We start from the raw sequence: 18,671 nt of genomic DNA on the forward strand, positions 1-18,671 counted from the left end.
ACAGGCATCACCAGGATGGCCGACAGTTTAACGCATAGGGCACTAGACAAATATCCAGACTGACTAGAGTGCAAGTCAACCCCAAGTGATGTAAGTAGACACAGATGGCTTTCTACCACTTTAGGCAACAGCAAGCTTCTAAAGTACCTTTGCGACAACCAACCATCAAATGAAAAAATGCAATTCAGTAGGGTGGGGCTTAATCTTCTTTTCCCTAAACTGGTGTTAAAAAACAAGCTGCTTCCTGAATATCTATATGGCAAGAATGTTCATGGCTCAGCTACTTGCTGTTAGATGGGAAATTCTATTCCCCCCTTCATTCAGCAGCAGGAAAGAACAGAAGGAAACAACAGACAAATTTCTGGTTTGCCAGGCAAAGCCTCCTACTTCTGGAAAGTCTGAGGCATGCGTGTGATATGTGTGTGTGTGCGCCCGCGCATGCATGCATGCATGCACACACGCCTGCTTGCATAGTACTGAGTGCATTCAGGAAAGAATCACTGAGACTACCAGACCCTGGAATTGTACTTAATGGGTGACTTGTCTTGCACTGACTTAGGAGAATCATCTTGCTTTGGCTACTGTTTAAAAGGTTTCACATCTCTGGAGCATCTGGAGACTGGTAAGATTTTGTTTTGCAGGTAACTCTCCTCCTGTGTAATGCTCACTCCAAGGAACAGGAGCCAGACTCTTTAATGGCTCATCTGGAGTGTTTTATTAAGAAAGAATAATCATGCCCTAAAGAACAGGCTTCAGTTTTCCTTTCTCAGAGCCTCATGTCTTCCCATTTTAAGTTTCTCAGTATAGTTCTGATTAGTTCCTCCCCATCCTCACACATTCAGTGTCTTTTACTCTTCATGCTTATATTCAGGAATGCTGCAAGACATGCAATTGGTTTGCAAGAGCAGCTGGTAGCCCAGTTGATGTGCCTTGCACAATTAAATGCAGAGGATGCCACAAGACTGAAAGGAAATTCTTGTAGAGTCAAAAGAAGTTGAGCTTAAAACAGAGATGCAGAGTTTACCAGCTTTCCTTCCTCCCTTTGAAGCTACGGGGGTGGGGGGGAGTAGCTTGCACTTGGAGAGGACAAAGCAATATTTATGAAGCACTCTGTTGTAGAGCACTCCCGTGAAATTAGAAAGCATTCTGCATTGTCGTGTTGCAGTCAATTTGCACAAGGCAGAAAAAAAATAGATTCTATTTTCAAACCTTTGAAATGCTTCAAAGGCAGCTTTGTGAAGAGCTGAACAATGCTTCTACTTTGTAGAAATTATCAGCATCTCTGCATCTGGATGCTTGACATTAGATAACAAAAAAACCCCAAGTTCCCTACACCAGACTGTCTCTGCACAGAAAAAGCTGGGTGAAAAATCGTGACAATGAAAAATCATGGTGCCTGGAGCATGCTCTGTTGAACTTTAACCCACTTGCCTCATGCTTATTACTACACTTCAGTGAGTAAAGGGGTCATTGCTGGAACAGCAAGGCATGGGCAGCAGAAGGAAAGGAAATAGCTACTGCACTTCCAGTTCAGTCTAGTGACTCTAGCCCACTAGAATTGTGCTTGGTCTTGTCAGTAAAGGTTTACCCCCATTCAGAGATCACAGGTTAAGAAATCTGCCCTGATCCTAGTCCACATGATGGGTGGGAGACTAACAATGTCCTGCAGGAGCTCCACTCTTACTCTGCCACACCCTTTTATGGGCCAAGGAGCAGCCTCGGTGGTGCAACAAAGCCACTTTCCTGACACAGGTGCTACTGGCACCTACCGGGGCAGAGCAGTGGTGAGGTTGGAGCTGTGCAGGAGCACGGGCAGAGCCAATCTAGTGCTTCCGTTGGTTCGGCTGCACATTCCCAACTTCCCCGCTGCCCTTCCCCATCCCAGTAAGCAGCCCTGTCCTGCCACTCCTGCATGTGCTAAGTGGCAGCTGGCATTTTCAAGCCCTAGAGGAGCCAAGATGTTGCTCAGGGAACCAAGGCAATGAAGAACCAGGATGCAGCTTAAACTACTTTATATAGATTTATTTTCATTTTCACTTTTATATTTTGAGCCCGATATTAATTATTCTGCAATTAAGGCAGGGGGTGAATTTAATTACCAATCAGTGAATTTGCTTATCAGAGATTCATAAAAGAATGCTTTAATAGGAGGCTCCGTCACACATGACACAGATGAAAATAATGTGCTATAAATTACACTGGAAAAACGGATACACATTTCAGACTAAACAACAGAATTTGCAACATGCTCAAATATTAATAAGATGTACTATTATATTCCTTTTGCCAATATTAACATGCTGTTAAGCCAATCAGTGGCACACAGTAACATGTGGAAGACAACGGGCAATTGTCTCATTTTAAACTGATTGAGGATTGAACAAAGAGAAGGCCTTGAGACCCCTTAAACTGTCACTCATACAGCAGCAACATTGCTACCTTCAAAATCTGGTCTCAGATCAGCTTTACAGACATTCTCCTGGGGGCGGTTTACACAATGATTTTTTTTAACTCACAAGGTTGAAGTGACTTAAAAGTGAGGTGCCTGGAATAATGTGAGGTGTTTTCCTCACCTTGGTATGTTCTATCACTTTTTTTTTTGCAGCAATCTGCCACATAAACATTGCCATGGTCAGTACCTGCACAGCATAAGAATTGTAAAGAGGAGATGCACAGAAAACCTGATATACTCAGTCTGGCAACCTGCATGGATCTCCAAAGCAGTAATAGGGGAACCAAAGCTGAGTCTATGCATTCAATATATAAAAAAATTTTATTAAGAGATTCTATCCTACTGTGTAAACAAGCTCTAGCATAAAGAAAAGCATTTCCCTTTCTGTCCCATATGAAAAGATGCTCCAAACTCACTGCAGAGCATTTACAACTAGACATGTCAGGCAAGCTTCACCTCAAACAGGTTGCATTTATACTAGATGCTGGTGTATTGGGGCAGATATAGACCTTAGTAACATTTGATTAAAAATTACTGTAAGGTAAAAGTAATCACTGAAAGTAGAACTTTGCTAAATCAGGTACCGCATTTAAGAAAGTCCAGTTCTAGCAAGTGGCAAGTGGCTAGCCAAATCACAGACTTGAGATGAATATTTAGACCCTGATTAGCTTGACTAACGATGGCCACAGAACTCTTAAGTCAGTACCTCAAGGGCTTCTGCTGGGGAGCTCATGAGAAATTCATACGACTTCCTTGTGAGCTCACGCTTTCTACCTAATAGGGCCCTTACCTGACCCTCTTCCTCCTTAATGGCAGCTCTCCAATGGATGCACATGGTAAGGGATGGTTTAAACCTAAAGCCACGTGACAGGAATGGAGCGGAGAAAGCAGGGGAAGCATGGCTGGAGACATTTAAAAGATTCAAAGAGCAACACCAAACATTTCGCCTCTTCCCACGCGTATCACCTCTGCTTTTCCTGCCCTGGAGCAGCCGTTCTCACATAAAGCCCCTTCCTCTCTCCTCATAGGGGAGAACCCCTTGAACATAGTTTTCACACTGTCCCACCACATGACATAAGGGAAGGTGGTGGAGGTTCACCTAGGGTGTTAGTTTGAGTGGTGGTGGTGGGGTAGTGTACCATAAAGGGGAGGGGCGATAATGATGAATGGCATCCTTCAGACAGAGCTCTTGCAGCAGGTGATGCCTACAGGGAAACGAGAAACAGATTGGTGAGAGCAGGAAGGTATACCATAGAATGAATCCATCAGTGATTGGGAGGATGAAGCAAGTGCAATATGCGGCAAACAAAACCCATTGCTGATAACAGCAGGCCCATAGCTCAACCACAGGATGCACCTTATACCTTGCAGAGCCATTTTCAGCCTGCAACAATGTCAGATACAGAATATAGGGAAATTGATGTGTTACAAGTTCATGGAATGGAAAAGCATAAAATGGAATACTGTAAATAAATCAGTTTCCAAACTAGAACAAGCCTAAGTAACAAAGGCTATATCTCCAACTCACTTTTTGTCCCTCTTACATCTGAACTGATGTGGCACCAACACTGCAAACAACAGGACCAAACATGCACCCCTGAAGACCTTGTCCAACATCACAAGTGGAGGTACACAGGGTCAGCTGGAGTCAAGGATCAGAATCCAGGGAACTCTACATGCCTGGGAATCTGAACTGACCAGGGAAAGTGCACATATAACTTAAAACATTTACAAGTAAGAAATCTGTACATCGTCAGAGTGCAGAGGGAAACTGGCAGGCAGCTGTATGAGGTTTAATTCCTGCCAGCAGAATTGCTCCTATTGGGTATTTGACAGCAAGCATCCTTAACCCAAGGATCCTTTTGTTCAATGTTTGTATATTTTCCATACTTCACATTCCCCAGTGTGCTCTCATGATGGAATTCCAGTTAGCCAGTGTATCCATGTTTACATTGCTGATTAAGCTAATAAGACATACTGGACTTGGCAAGAGATGCTCCTGAAGTTTGAGCCATTAACCATACAAGTCAGTTCAGGGGACAGGTGATACATTTCAAGTTCTCTGGGCCATGTTTGAATGATGGTATGCAAAGGAGAAGTCCATTGATTTAGGATTTGTTTCTTCCTAATCAATGCCAAGGCATGAGGGATCTTTAATCCTATCCTGGGAAGCATGTTTTGTGTGTCATCAACTAGGATCAAGGATACAGGCTCTGCATTTGGCAGTTAGAAAGCAAAACATGTTTCAGAGAAGATGCTGTGAATAAGAGCTATTTTGTCATCTCAAAATAATTAGTTAGATCTAAACTGAGGGGTATTTTTTAGTCACTCCTCCTCACTTCAAAATATCTACAAATAGAAACAACATTGTTTCCTAGTTTTTGAGTATCACAGTCGAAAAGCCTCTGGGTGCCTTCTGCTAGCACTCAGGCAGCTGACAAATCCCCACACGCTAATATGCTCAGGCACCAGATTTTTAAATCACAGTGGCTATGGATCTGAAAGTTATCAACACCCTTTGAATCCTGGACTGTCTGCCCCACTGCAGGATCACACTGTAAAGATGCATTGATCTAAACACTGAGGAAGGATACTTGAGATCAGGGATTGACATGTTGGTATCCATCTGTCTCAAGAGACAATGGAGTGCACCTCTGGGGGTGAAGTCAAACCACTTTGTTAGCAGCACCAAAGTGACCTTTCCAGGGCACAAGCCTGGGCAGTGTGTCTGGAGATCCTGGGCTCCCCAGACAACTTTTGCCTTGCTAATGTGGTCCAGAGGAAAGCAGAGCATTATGTTTGGCTCCAGCTTGGCTGCAGGAGTTGCCAGAGGGAGGTTTACAAGATGCCATCCAACCATCTTAAGGACTCCACTACGAATTTGTGTAGGGTTGTCCCTCAAGTCTGTGGCTACAGATTGTTCCTTGGGGTTTACTCCCGAAACCTTTCTCACAAATGAGTATAGCTGCAAGGCAGCAAAGGTTTAGGATCAGAGTTTTCCTTCTCCTAGCTCCTTTCCCTTTCCCTAACTCACCAAGGGTTTAAGACCCATTGGCCACCCTCACCTGGTTTAGGCAGCCAGTTGAAGCTGTTCCTGGGGTGTGGCTGCTGTTGCGTGCTGACAGCTTCTAGGAGCTGAGTGGAGGGTGGGAACCAAAGGTGGACAAATTACTCCAGAAGGAGCATGACGTGTCCCCCCATCAGAGGTACTACCCCTCCCATAACACCCCATACAACCCTATAGTAGGAATTGACACCTATTATAGATACAGGGGTTACCATAGATTCCTGCGTATAAGACGACTATTTAATCCCGGGAAAGAGGTTAAAAAGTCGGGGGTCGTCTTATACGGATATGGCGGTGGGCGGCGGGCTCTGCGCCTGGAGAAAGCCGCCCGGTGCAGAGCTGAGTCTGCCACCTGCTGCCGCGGCTCCGAAACCGGGCGGCGCGGAGCAGAGCCTGCCACCCGCTGCTGCTGCCCAGCGTATAAGACTGGGCTTATAAGACAAACCCCCAAATTGCAGCTGCCAATTTGGGGGGTCGTCTAATACACCCAGTCGCCTAATACGCCGGAATCTACAGTAAGTTTTTTCTTTTTCACATGCTCCTGAGCTGATAGGTACATGCGCTATCACCTTCAAGAGCATAGCCCTAGTCACTATACAGTATATAGTCCAAGAGTATCACAACACTAGAAGTACAGCTAACCAAGAAGATGTTGTTGTTGCCTAGCAACCAGTCAGAATGGCATGATCCTTTCTAAGGTAACTTGTGCTCTGGTTGCCTGTGTAGTCCTAAGGGAGTTTTCCACTGTGCAGTTGCTGTATATGTTCCTAGTATGGACTTGGCCTGAATTGTTCAGAAACACAAAATCCCTGTTTATTTCTCCTCATATTGTGTACTGTTTTTGTTCAGTTCATCGCATACAGTGTTATCAATTCATTTTCTTTCTGCACTAAGACTGCACCACAGTAAGCTCACAACTTACACAAGGGGTTACATTCTGGGGATCACACCTAAAGCCTAAATTGTGTATAGTCAAAACATGTTGGGTTCAATTGCAGGTGGGATTCCCAAAGTCTCTTTCTAGACACCCACCCCCTTTCAGCTTGTAAGGCTGAATGTGCACAAGTTAAATGCTGACTGTATTTAAGCGACTCTGCAACACTCAAGTTCTGCTTGTGGGATTCCCATAGGCATCTGAATGCCCACTATGGCGGGGGGGGGGGGCTGGACAAACTACTAGGCCTTGGATGTGATCTCAGCAGGGCTCTTCCTATGTTCTTAATGGGACAGGACTATATGCATTAAACAATACATTGTCGTCCAGATTACAGTGTGCCACAAGCAGAGAATGGAAAGGTGCACCGTGTCTGACACATCGAGGAAAATGCGAAAATCTGAAGACTTTCAGAAATACCAGCCAACCACACAAACAGAAAACAAATATTTCCTTATTGCAAAGCACAGCAGTGAGTTCCTAAGCATGAAAGGGAAAACTGAAAATAACTACTTGCCTATGCACATCCCAGAAACCCCACATCTTCAAGAATAAAAGTTTCCTTATCCTTTTTAGTACTTGCCCTAACAAGCAATTGGGTATTTTATTTTATTTTAAAAAGCAGCCATTGCACACTTCTTCCCACCTCCAGCAAGCCAGCACTGACGCATCAGAATTATATGTATGTTACTCTCAAATATCCAGGCCCATTTTATAACTACTGATTCCTCTCTCTCTCTCTCTCTCTTTCTCTCTCTCTCTCTCTCTCTCTCCTACATAACTTTTCATCTTCAAAGTATTTGATGGACATTAATTCACCCCCACATCTTAATTCCTCCATCTCATCACACAAGCAGAGATATAGTAAGGATGAATGTTTAATTGGCAAGCCATGGAAATGTATTATGTAAGTGACTTAAATAGACCAGACAGAAAGCAATGAGAGGCGAGGAGATCCAGGCCTCCATGATCTGCTCAGGCCATGATTTCAGTGTCAACTCTCAATCAATATTTGCTTCAATACCCATTTCCAAGTGGGGAGTACAAAGCACACTGCAAACTACCAGTTTGGCTCTAATCACCAGTTCTTCCCTCATGAGTAAGGGAAAAATCACTGACAGCATTTTGTACTGGAACATTAACAAGCATTGTCTTTAACATCTCAGCTACACTTGCTTACCACTGAGCAAGAGTTATCTGTTGGTTGGGTTACATGCTGCTATGGGAATTTATCAAAGGCGATTTTCAACAGGCAGACTTACCATGCACTTGATTGATTTCAGAGTTGGAGGACAAGATTTCATCAGCCAATTTCTGGGCTGTCGGAAGCACTTCAGTGTGGTGGGCTGTGATCAAATACTGAACAAACTTTTGGAGCTGGTCTCTGTTCATTTGGAAAAGAGTCTCTGAGATAGGAAGACGGAGTTTGACCTGATCAGGCTTGCGAATTCTGTACAGTGAGAGTGCCACTACATGTGCACAGTAAAAAATGTCCTTGTTCCCGCAACCACACGTCACAGATGTTATTTTGCACCGGTCAAAGCTGATGGCTACCTTGTAGGTCATTTCTGCTTCTGCTGCAGTGGCAGGTTCTGTTACTGTGCCACTCAGGTGGAATCCTGGAAGGAGAACAAGAGAAGGATGTTTAGCTTTGCAAAGGAGTGTTATCATAATAGCCCGCTAGCCTGCTCAGATTGCATAAATGCTAACAACAATGTGCCACAGCGACAAATTACATTTTCTTCACTCCAAAATGAGCATATATTTGAGACTCACTATTCTGCATGAAGATGTTTCAGCTGAACAGAAAAGTTCTGCACTCTTAGACCAGCTCAGAATAATCCCAAACTGAACTAATAGCAGTACCCAACCGTATGTAAAAGATTGAAATTGCTTTTGAATTAGCTGGGCTGGCATAAAACTAATTCCAGATTGTCTTAAAACTTTTAAGCCACAACCAAACTTGGAGGAGCTGTTTTATTATTAGTTCCAGGAGTAGCTAAAGGGCAAGGATGAATCCTGCAAAGCATCTCTCACACTCCATTGCTTCATGTTATTTATACTGCCCAAATGAGGAGGGGTTGGCTGCAACCTGAAGTTTCCTTCTTCATCTGATGGAAGAGTGATTTTAATATCATGCTGGATCTTGCTCATTTTCTCTGCCAGAAAACATGATGTAGTATATCTTGGCAAATGCAAGCTTTTCAAAATCAGCTGAACACCAGATACTCATGCAAGATACAACACATGATACCAAATCTGGTTTGAAAGGACATTAATTGCTTTTGAATAAAATTTCAACATGTGTCTATTAAACATCAGTCTGTATTTCTTTGCTTTAAGGAATAAAAAATGAGCAATGCTTCACTAAAAAGTAGGATGCAAAACCTAGAGCAGAATTCTGCACAATATTGGCAATAGACAACATTGTACAACTGTTTAGTAGCCTGCATTCATTCCTATGATACAAAAATGCTGAATTCAATTGCCCCAACCTCCAAACATATCTCAAATGGATTAGAAAATGGGAAAGAGCACTCTTCTTCTGAGTCAGCTAGGAAAATTCCATGAAACTACCAAAGAGTAGAAACAAATCTCACCAATTCATTATAGTTCGAAGTAAATGAATAAAAACATTAATTCTTTATTTTGCCATGATGCAACAGCGGGTAGGAAAGGGAACAAATGCATTTTAACAAATACAAAAGTAATATCACACTGCATTAAGATATTTACATTTTTCAAGTCTCCCATTTCAAGACCTCAATCAATAGGAACAACACTCTAGAAAATGTTTCAGGTCCTTCATTTATTCTACTTGAAAGCACAACCCAATTTCTGGGTGCACTCTAAGACCCTAAAAGTGGGTCACACTAGGCTTTAACACAGGGCAACAGTGATTGTGATCTACATCATAAGGAAATTGGATTCAGTACCGTGTGACAATCTCTAACTTCTTCCTTTTCAATAACTAGCTTTATTTGTCAAGGCAAGCAAGAGCAAGAACAATATTCACTGAGCTCTTAAAAGTCTTCAGCTGTTACCTTATTTGCAGAAAATAAGTAAGGAAGAGCCATCGTACTTCACTTCTGGCTGGATTGCCACCATCCAGGGGCTGGATTACCAGCTGTTAGGGAAGCTTTGCTAGTAGATTTCCTACATCAACAGGAGGTTGGGAAATCTTTGATATCCCCTTCTAACTGAGATGGTCAGTGGAAAATCCACAAAACGGGGTAATATCTTCCAAACAACAACATCAACAACAAAGCCCCATTGAAAGCCAGAGTGTGGTAAGCCATGAAGCTCACTGGGCAACCTTAGGTCAGTCACTGCCTCTCAGCCTAACCTACCTCACAGGGTTGTTGTGGGGTTTAAATGAGGAGGTGAAGAACCATATATACCACCTTGAACTTCTTGAAGAAAAAGTATGATATAAATGGAATAAATAATAAATAATCAAAAACAGTTTCTAAAATGTGCACCGGCACAAAACAGTAGTTCTCATTGCATATCTTTGGCTAATGATGAAAATAGTAAGCTAAAAGATCAGCTGCTTTTCCTAAAATCAAAATAGGACTGGTCAAATGGTTTTATAGGAAATCCATGTGTCCAGATTCTTAATAGACAGCTTCAACCACAGTATCATTTTCCCCCTCACTGATGCTCTTTTATTGCTTAAACCGCTGGAAAGTTTCTAGGAATGTATTTCAAACACAAACTCACACTAGAGGAAACTGAAAGATAGCAAAAGAAGAGAAAAATGATTAAACCACATTAACTGCATGAATCCCTTATAAGGTTACTGAAACAAATTCTACCAGAGGTTTTTAATCAACAGCATCAAAACCATCTATATGCTGCTATTCTCTTTCAAGCGGTGCCAAAACCCACATCCAGATCTGATTAAGTATTGAGAGGTTTCTTTCCCTTTAAGAACTGGATTTTAAAAATTGGCCTTGTAAACGACCATAAAGGGCTGTATTAGTTGGATTGATCTAAAGGCCAGAAATATGCCCCCCCAAACATTGACCATTCAAAACTTGTCTGATAAACATATCCACTCTCCTCATATAATTAGTTTAAAATAAATCTGAGGCAACTCTCAGGCTGTGTACAATTATTTATATGGAATAGCGGGAGCTACTTCCTCCTGTACCACCACACACTGACACGGTGTGCCGAGGGCAATTATGGCTCTATATAAATTGCTTCCAAGAATATGAAAAGCTATAATCCACAGCCCCAACCTTTCCCCCCCTCTCTCTCGGTTATTATTATGCTGTGTGATTTCATCAAAAGCAAGCAGGAACAAAGAGCAAAAGTGTGCAAAAGTATTTGGGTATCCCAATTGTTTTGCTACGTGTTTTGAGCACTGAGCATAAGGATTGTCTGTCAAGAAGGGTAACAAACCCAAAGGAACCCTGTTTGCTCAATGAAGAACCTTCCCCACATCTATGCAAACAGACTTATTCTCCAGCCTGCCTCTCTCTCTCTTACCGTAAAACGGTACTCTGCACTCACAACTGCACCAGAAATAAATGCAGTTCCATGAGCCACCAAAAATACTGCTGTAGTGAAAGGAAAGCTGAGGATGCACATTTCAAACTTAGAACCACAGTGCTTCTGAATCACCCTATCTGTGCAAGGATACAAGTGTCTCATTTACCCATTACTCTCTCCCACTCTGAACCAATAGGGTCCCAATGAACATTCACCACATTCGCCTGCACTGAAAGCAAGAAACAGTGAGTGATATAAACCTCCTATGCAAACTGCTCTGTAAACATCTATTTGTGTATTTATTATTTGCCTTCCCTCCAAGGAGATCCAGGTGACATACACAGTCACCCTTTTTATGCTCACCACAACATTATGAGGTGGGTTAGGCTGAGAGATGACCACTTGTCTAAGATCACCCAGTGAACTGGTGCCATCCAGATATTGTTGGGACTCGCAACTCCCTGGGCATGGCTGGCTTAAATGCCCAAGAAGCAGACTGGAGGGAAGCCATGGAGACATCTCCTCTCTGGTATACTCCCAAAGCCGTGTCCCCAAGCTCACCCATGAAAGGCTGCCACCACAGGCGAGCCCCAGCAGACAGTGTGGCCAGTAAAGGAGGAAGTGATGTCATCTCCCAGCTGTACCAAAGCTAGAGGGGAGCCCACAACTGTAGGCTGCATTGGACCACAATTGCCGCCTCCCCGCAGCTAGCAGGTAAGCGGCCATTGTAAATCTACTCTGGATCTCCTAACAATTCTCAGCAACCTTAACAAACTAGTTTCCATGATTCTTTGTTTAATATGATGTAATACTGCTTTAAAAGTATACGGCAGATGGTGCCTTAGACTAATGGGAACATTTAATTTCTGCTTTGCCTGAATTAATCAGTTCATGATCACATTAATATTACTTCAACTTAGCAAACCCTCTATTTCACCCATATACAGAATTCTTCACCACAGCGAGAACAATTACTGCTCTATTAGGATTACGGTCTATGAGTACTATAAGGCTGTTACAAGCTGGAAAATCTAATTCTGTACACTGTATGATAAACACTATGGCTTAGTTCAGATGATCCCCCATGGTTTAGGATGCAATTCCTATGAACACTTACCTGAAAGCATAGCTGAACTCAGCCAGATTTATTTTTCAGGACATCTGCATAGGACTGTGCTGTTGAGAATTTATTACAGCTTTGTGTGCTTCTCTCTTCCTCTACTGTCATGTGCTTCCATTTCCAGGTTGTTGAAACCATGGTTTGCCACAACGTCGGAATCAGGCAACTATGGTTAGCACTAGCTTCCAGTTCACAGTTTAGATATTAATGCTAACCATTGTTTGCTTGGTTTTGTATGTCATTGCAAACTATAGTGTCAGCAATCCAGAAATGGGGGATAGAATAAACATGCAAGGGGAAGAAAATGTGTAAGAGAAAGTGTACAAGCCTGCTGCACATTTCCAGCCCCCCCCCACCCCCTGTGGTCATCTGTATTTGCCCAAATGTGACTTTCTGATCTGCATACTCAATCTCTGAAGAATTAGTAAGGTAGACCCAGAAGCCAACTGAACAGCACAATTTTTATCATTTGCTTTCAGGTATCAAGAAGAAGAAGAAGAAGAAGAAGAAGAAGAGTTTGGATTTGATATCCCGCCTTTCACTCCCTTTAAGGAGTCTCAAAGCGGCTAACATTCTCCTTTCCCTTCCTCCCCCACAACAAACACTCTGTGAGTGGGGCTGAGAGACTTCAGAGAAGTGTGACTGGCCCAAGGTCACCCAGCAGCTGCATGTGGAGGAGCGGAGACGCGAACCCGGTTCCCCAGATTAGGAGTCTACCGCTCTTAACCACTACACCACACTGGCCCTAGAGTCATATTACATTTAGCCAAAATTTCTATCCTGGTCCAATTTTGATGACAGCTGAAAACAGTCTAAGGGAAAGAGAACACAGCTCACATCCTACATATTTGTATCAAATAAGGCATAAATATATCTGGAGTCTGCCAAGTTTATCTAGTGTTTAGCTTTAAATCAAGTGTCAGTTTAATTTCTAGCTGTCATGACAGCACATCTATTAAAGATTAACTAGGGGAAAAACATATGCAAAATATTTATCAAAAGCTTAGCCAGAGATTAAACACTGTTCTGGAAAAAAACAAGTTTGAGTAGTCGTTTTATTTGGAGTCTTTACATCAGCACTTGGAATGTCTTTGGCTGGCTGGCCAGCCACACTAAGCTTGCCCTTGAAAGCTAACAGTAAGCACTAGTAAACCCCAGTACAAAACTGGGAAGCAAACTCTTACTGTACAGGACAACATCTCATAAGAAGAGTCAGGCTGCCACCCTGGAAGTGGGAATCTCATGGCAGGGTGAGACAAGTCTATTGGAAGAGAAATAGCACACACTCATTCACTACAGAGAGATACAGAAAATTACTGAAGCAATGAGAACTAGGTGTGATGTGCAGTGGTACCTCGGGTTAGAGACGCTTCAGGTTACAGACGCTTCAGATTACAGACTCCGCTAACCCAGAAATAGTACCTCGGGTTAAGAACTTTGCTTCAGGATGAGAACAGAAATCGTGTGGTGGTGGCAATGCGGCAGCAGCGGGAGGCCCTATTAGCTAAAGTGGTACCTCAGGTTAAGAACAGTTTCAGGTTAAGAACGGACCTCCAGAACGAATTAAGTTCTTAACCCAAGGTACCACTGTAGTGGATAACATGTTGAACTTCAACCTGGGTTCAGTTCCACAAAACTCTTTCCTTTAGTTATTTACGTGGAGGAAATTACCATTTGAACTTTTTTTGGTGGAGAAGGAATAACTTCACATTGCTTGGACTGCATTCCAAGTTCTCCCACACTCCTTCCCCCCATATGTTTTAAATTTAGATTTTAAGCACCTTAGGGCATCGTCAGTCTCTTATTTGTGTTATTGTATGCTTTGTGATGGTGCTATATAACTAACAAACAACTTTTCAGCTTTGGGAAAGCAAGTAGTTCTGTGCTAACTCTCTGCTTCAGCATGCTGCACCTTCATTGTTTTTGATGCACCACTCATATAGCATAGAGCAGGGCAGGAAGTGCTCAGTGGTTGCTTAGCAACTTATTGACATCTTCCACAAGCAGTGCAGGACCTTTTCCTTGAGACAGCTTTTAGTGGCAAAGAGTAACCCAATACAGAAGCAGTGTTCTAATATATACTAGGCTTCATTCATTTCATTAAAAATGGTTATTTTCACACGTTTATGAGTATACCTGTACTGAACCTTTAGAAGGAAGCAGGCTATAGTCCAAATAAATAACACACAAATACACAACCTGCTGAACAACAAATAATTTCTTGGCACATTTACTTTATTTTCTATTTTATTCTATAGTCCTATTCTTGGCTGCCAGTATTGTAATGACTTTATACAAAGCTTGGTATGGGCAGTGTCCAGTGCTGTTGCCATCTCTCAAAAAGATTACTGCAGAACTGGAAGGGATGCCCAAAAGGGAATCCAAAATCATCAGAAGGGTGGAGCAATTCCCCTGTGAGGAAAGGTATCAGTGCTTAGGTCATTTTTCATTTTAAAAAGGACAGAATAAAGGAAGTAGTTCTTCACATAGCACATAGTTAAACTATGGAATTTGCTACCACAGTATGTGGTGATGGCCACCGACTTAGAGGACTTTAAATCAATTCAAGGAAAACATAAGACGAATCAGCTCAAAGGCCTATCCTGCCCAGTTCTGACAGCGGCCAACTAGATGGCCTGTGGGAAGCTGAAAAGCAGGGAGAGAAACCCTATCCTACTGTTATTGACTGCTATTCAGAGGCATGCTGCCTCCAATCCTGGAGGTGGTTCACAGACATCATTTCCAGTGGCCACTGACAGTTTTCTCCTCCATAGATTTGTCTAACCCCCTTTTATGTAACCTAAACTGCTGGTGCATGAGTCGTAATTCAGCTTTACCAGAATGTGATTCAGGTCATACCTAGGAAATAAAACGGCCAAGCAATTGCACTGATTCTCCTTCATTCCTGTTTCGTAGTAATCCAAGCTTCGTCCCTGGAAATAACACTCTGGGCTCAAAGTGGAACAGTTGACTTAGTTCTTAAGTGTACTAGTTGAACTGGGTGCTCATATGAGAAGTGGTTTAACATAGAAACTTGGATGGAATAATTTGATCTAAGAAGCCTTGTTTACAATCAACAATATGCACTCTGAACACTATATCACTGGCTTTTCTGACAGAGACCTTTTAATCTATAATAATTTTCCAAAGCATGTGCCTACACAGCAAACAAGATCCTCATCCTTTCATTCACACATAAGTATATTTTAATATTTTCCCTAAATAATTCATTAATCTCCACAACTGGTGAACTAGAATAGCTGAAGCAGCCATCCTGAGAACCCTGTGCCTTTTGCAATTATTACCTAAGATTTCCCCCCTGTTGTAGATTACAGTTGCTCCAGAATTTGAACATTTTCACATGATTTCTGCAAAACCTTCAAGCAGCTACTCCAATGATATGACTTGGGAGCTGACCATAGCTGGGAATTGCTCCCTAAGTCCTTCTGCAATGTTTCCACTGTCACAAAGTATTTCAATATCCACTAAGTCTAGTACTTATAGAGTAATTCCAAAATCTATGATCTGGGCACATTTCTGCAACCAAATCTATTTAACATAGCTCTCACATATCATTTTCTTATTTGAGAAGTGAGGAAGTGTGATGGCAAAGAGTTCCCTCATTCAAAGCCCACCTGAATCACAAACTCATTACCTAGTCCTAGTCTCAAGCAAGCCACTGTTCTTTCAGCCATCTTTGATGTGGGGATAAAAAGGTAAAGGGACCCCTGACCATTAGGTCCAGTCGTGACCGACTCAGGGTTTGCGGCACTCATCTCGCTTTATTGGCTGAGGAGCCAGTGTACAGCTTCCGGGTCACGTGGCCAGCATGACAAACCACTTCTGGTGAACCAGAGCAGCTCAAGGAAATGCTGTTTTTACCTTCCCACCGGAGCGGTACCTATTTATCTACTTGCACTTTGACGTGCTTTCAAACTGCTAGGTTGGCAGGAGCAGGGACCGAGCAACGGGAGCTCACCCTGTCGCAGGGATTCGAACCGCCGACCTTCTGATTGGCAAGTCCTAGGCTCTGTGGTTTAACCCACAGCGCCACCCGCATCCCGATGTGAGGATAATACAGGCTTATTTAACAGGGTTCTAATAAAAATCCCTGAAATAATGCATGTAAATAACTTTGAACACTTGAAATAATTCTGTATGAGCATTAAACTTTGGGAACTTTGGTGAAGAAGCAAGGGTATAAACTTCAAAAAGAGTGGTGGTCATAGAAACTGCTTGCTGCTCACAGGATTAGTGTTTTTCTGTAACAAGGGAGAAGTGCTGAATACATTTTGTTCCCAGGAGACATTGCTAATACTGTACATCTTTGCACACTGCCAGCAAGGTGCAGCTGCTCAGTAGCCAGTCAGCTTTCTGCTTCTCTCCATCACTCTTCGCTAGCACAATATCTTACTAAGCATGTTCAGCCTTCAGTTCTGAAACACCCACATCTAATCAGACTACCCCAATTTCAACTGTGTTGTCTGCTGCATAGCAGCCTGCTGTCCGATTATAGAGTTGCCTGAGACCAAGGATATGCAATGGTGATGAATGGCTAAGATCACATGGCTCTTCCTGAACCGCTTGTCTTTTCATAAACATTTCCCTCACCTTAAACACATCACCCTTTCAAAGGCCAAAGTGAAGGCCAATCATGGGGCATCATGAACTAGTTGGAGAATGGCTTGCCTGTGGTGGAGACGATTCCCTCAGGGTGAAAAACATACCCAATGTCTTATCCCTTAGGCAAGCAAATAATAATAATAATAATTTATTATTTATACCCCACCCATCTGGCTGGAAGCCGCCACTCTGGGCGGCTTCCAACAAAACACTAAAATACAATATTTGAATAAATTCAAATATGTTGAAAAGGAGCAAACAGATAAGGCAGCAACTGACAGGGCTGGGCAGATGTGCACAAGTTCCCAGTACAAGTCACAAAACAGGATTACCCAGGCCAAAATCGTGCTATGATTTCAGAATCCCTCATTGGAAGAGTAGAGGAAAACGATACCAGATTCTATCTCTTCAGAACACACACATGCACAGGTGGACCCCACACCTCAAGGAAAGTAGTAGTAGTGAAGGGAGAGGGGAACGGTTAATCATTAATATTATCTACACATAGTAAATTCCGGCACTCTGCTAGGATGGCTACACAAGCTCAAACTCAAAAATGCAGTTATTTGCAAAGCCTAAATCAGACAGGTCAGGAGACCGTTTCCTGTCTAACCAGCTATCTGAAACTGCTGATGCTAGCTACAGGTCAGAAGGTCGTTTCCTGCCTAGCCAAAAACTGCTGTCAACTAAAAACCACTAGCAAGATGTTTCCTGCTTTGCTTCTGCTTTAAGTAATGCAAGATAAGAAGAGATACGAAGGAAATGCTTAGCTAGCAAAAGAAAGACACGTGTACAAGAAGGTGGGAGGGGGTGCTTACTGAGCAGAGAAAATGCTTAACCAGCAGAGGAAGTGCTTAGCTAGCAGCCTTAGCCAGCAAATATTGGGGGGGAGGTATGGGAGGAGGGTGAATGCTTTCAGGTATAAAAATGCTTGCTGAACATGGTAACAACACAGTCAGATTTCAGAAACTATATTCTGCTGACTGTCTCTGTGCACAGATTTGCAATAAATCTCTTTTCTCTGACCAAGAAGTCTCTGGAATTGTTTTTCCCCTCTGGCCACGGGGTTGGCGGACCGCTGGACCTCCGGGTACTGCTAATCTAAGGCTTCAGTTTTGGGGGCTCGTGTCCGGGATGGGTCCCCACCCCACGAAAGGTGGACCGAGGGGCCAGACTCGACCGGGTGAGCAACCAGGACCAGGGCTCGCAATCTCCAGCGCGCACCCTGCCAGTTTGTAGGGGGAGATCGCCACGCTGTGCCTGAGCCGAGACACCCAGTCGGGAGAGAAAAGAGGACGGCCGAAGGAGGGGTCCGCAGCGGAACAGGTAAGCCCAAGGGAAAGGGCGTGGTAGGAAGCCTGATCAGCTTCCCCTGGCTGTGAGCAGTAGAGTGCCGCCAGTAAGGTTGGGTAAAAGGGAAACAGAGGGGAAATTGTATTGGTGTGTTTTGTGTGTTGCATGTTGAAATTATAATGGTGTGATTTGTATGTTATATGTTGCATGTCGGATACCCCAGTGACTGAATTGTTGTCAAGTGTGGGTCGGGGCTTAGCGTCCCCTTGGCCGAGCGATTGCAGGGTTGTGCATTTTCTGCCAGGGCGACCTCGGCAGGTCACAATCTGTAGTGCGTGGAGTGTGAAAGAATTTACAGCCCATTAGGTGCGGGGTATCTGAAAAAAAAAAAATGGGGTCTGGGGCAAGCCAATGTAGTCCTCTGGAATGTTTTTTAAAGAACTGGAAAGCGGCCACAAAGCATGATGATTGGGGGTTCAAATTGAGAAGACAGAGGATGAGGACATTGTGTGAAGTTGATTGGCCCCAACAAACTAACTGGCCCTCGGAGGGGAGCTTTGATTTGCAACTAATCAGCCCACTATATCAAAATATCTTGAACGTCCACCCAGACCAGATCCCTTATATTTCTACTTGGAAAACCAATGTAGAAAAGAATCCACCGTGGTTGAAAGCCTGCCAA

The 18,671-nt window shown here is 43.2% G+C and overlaps 1 protein-coding gene across 2 annotated transcripts in view; it reads right to left on the reverse strand.

The window, feature by feature from the left end:
• ZSWIM5 (zinc finger SWIM-type containing 5) overlaps window positions 1-18,671 on the reverse strand; it is a 112,345-nt gene that overhangs the window by 24,583 nt on the left and 69,091 nt on the right. Inside the window, exons 1-2 of one of the 2 annotated variants that reach the window (XM_053392606.1) lie at window positions 7,716-7,860; window positions 3,552-3,657 (exon numbers count right to left, since the gene is read on the reverse strand). In XM_053392606.1, coding sequence (XP_053248581.1) covers window positions 3,552-3,657; window positions 7,716-7,757 — 148 coding nt within the window. In that variant the 5' untranslated portion in view covers window positions 7,758-7,860. Of the gene's footprint in view, window positions 1-3,551; window positions 3,658-7,715; window positions 8,073-18,671 lie in introns of those variants that run through there. The other variant, XM_053392605.1, reaches the window with a different exon arrangement.

The sequence above is a fragment of the Podarcis raffonei genome, chromosome 6, assembly GCF_027172205.1.
Source record: "Podarcis raffonei isolate rPodRaf1 chromosome 6, rPodRaf1.pri, whole genome shotgun sequence".
NCBI classification, from domain to species: Eukaryota; Metazoa; Chordata; class Lepidosauria; order Squamata; family Lacertidae; genus Podarcis; species Podarcis raffonei.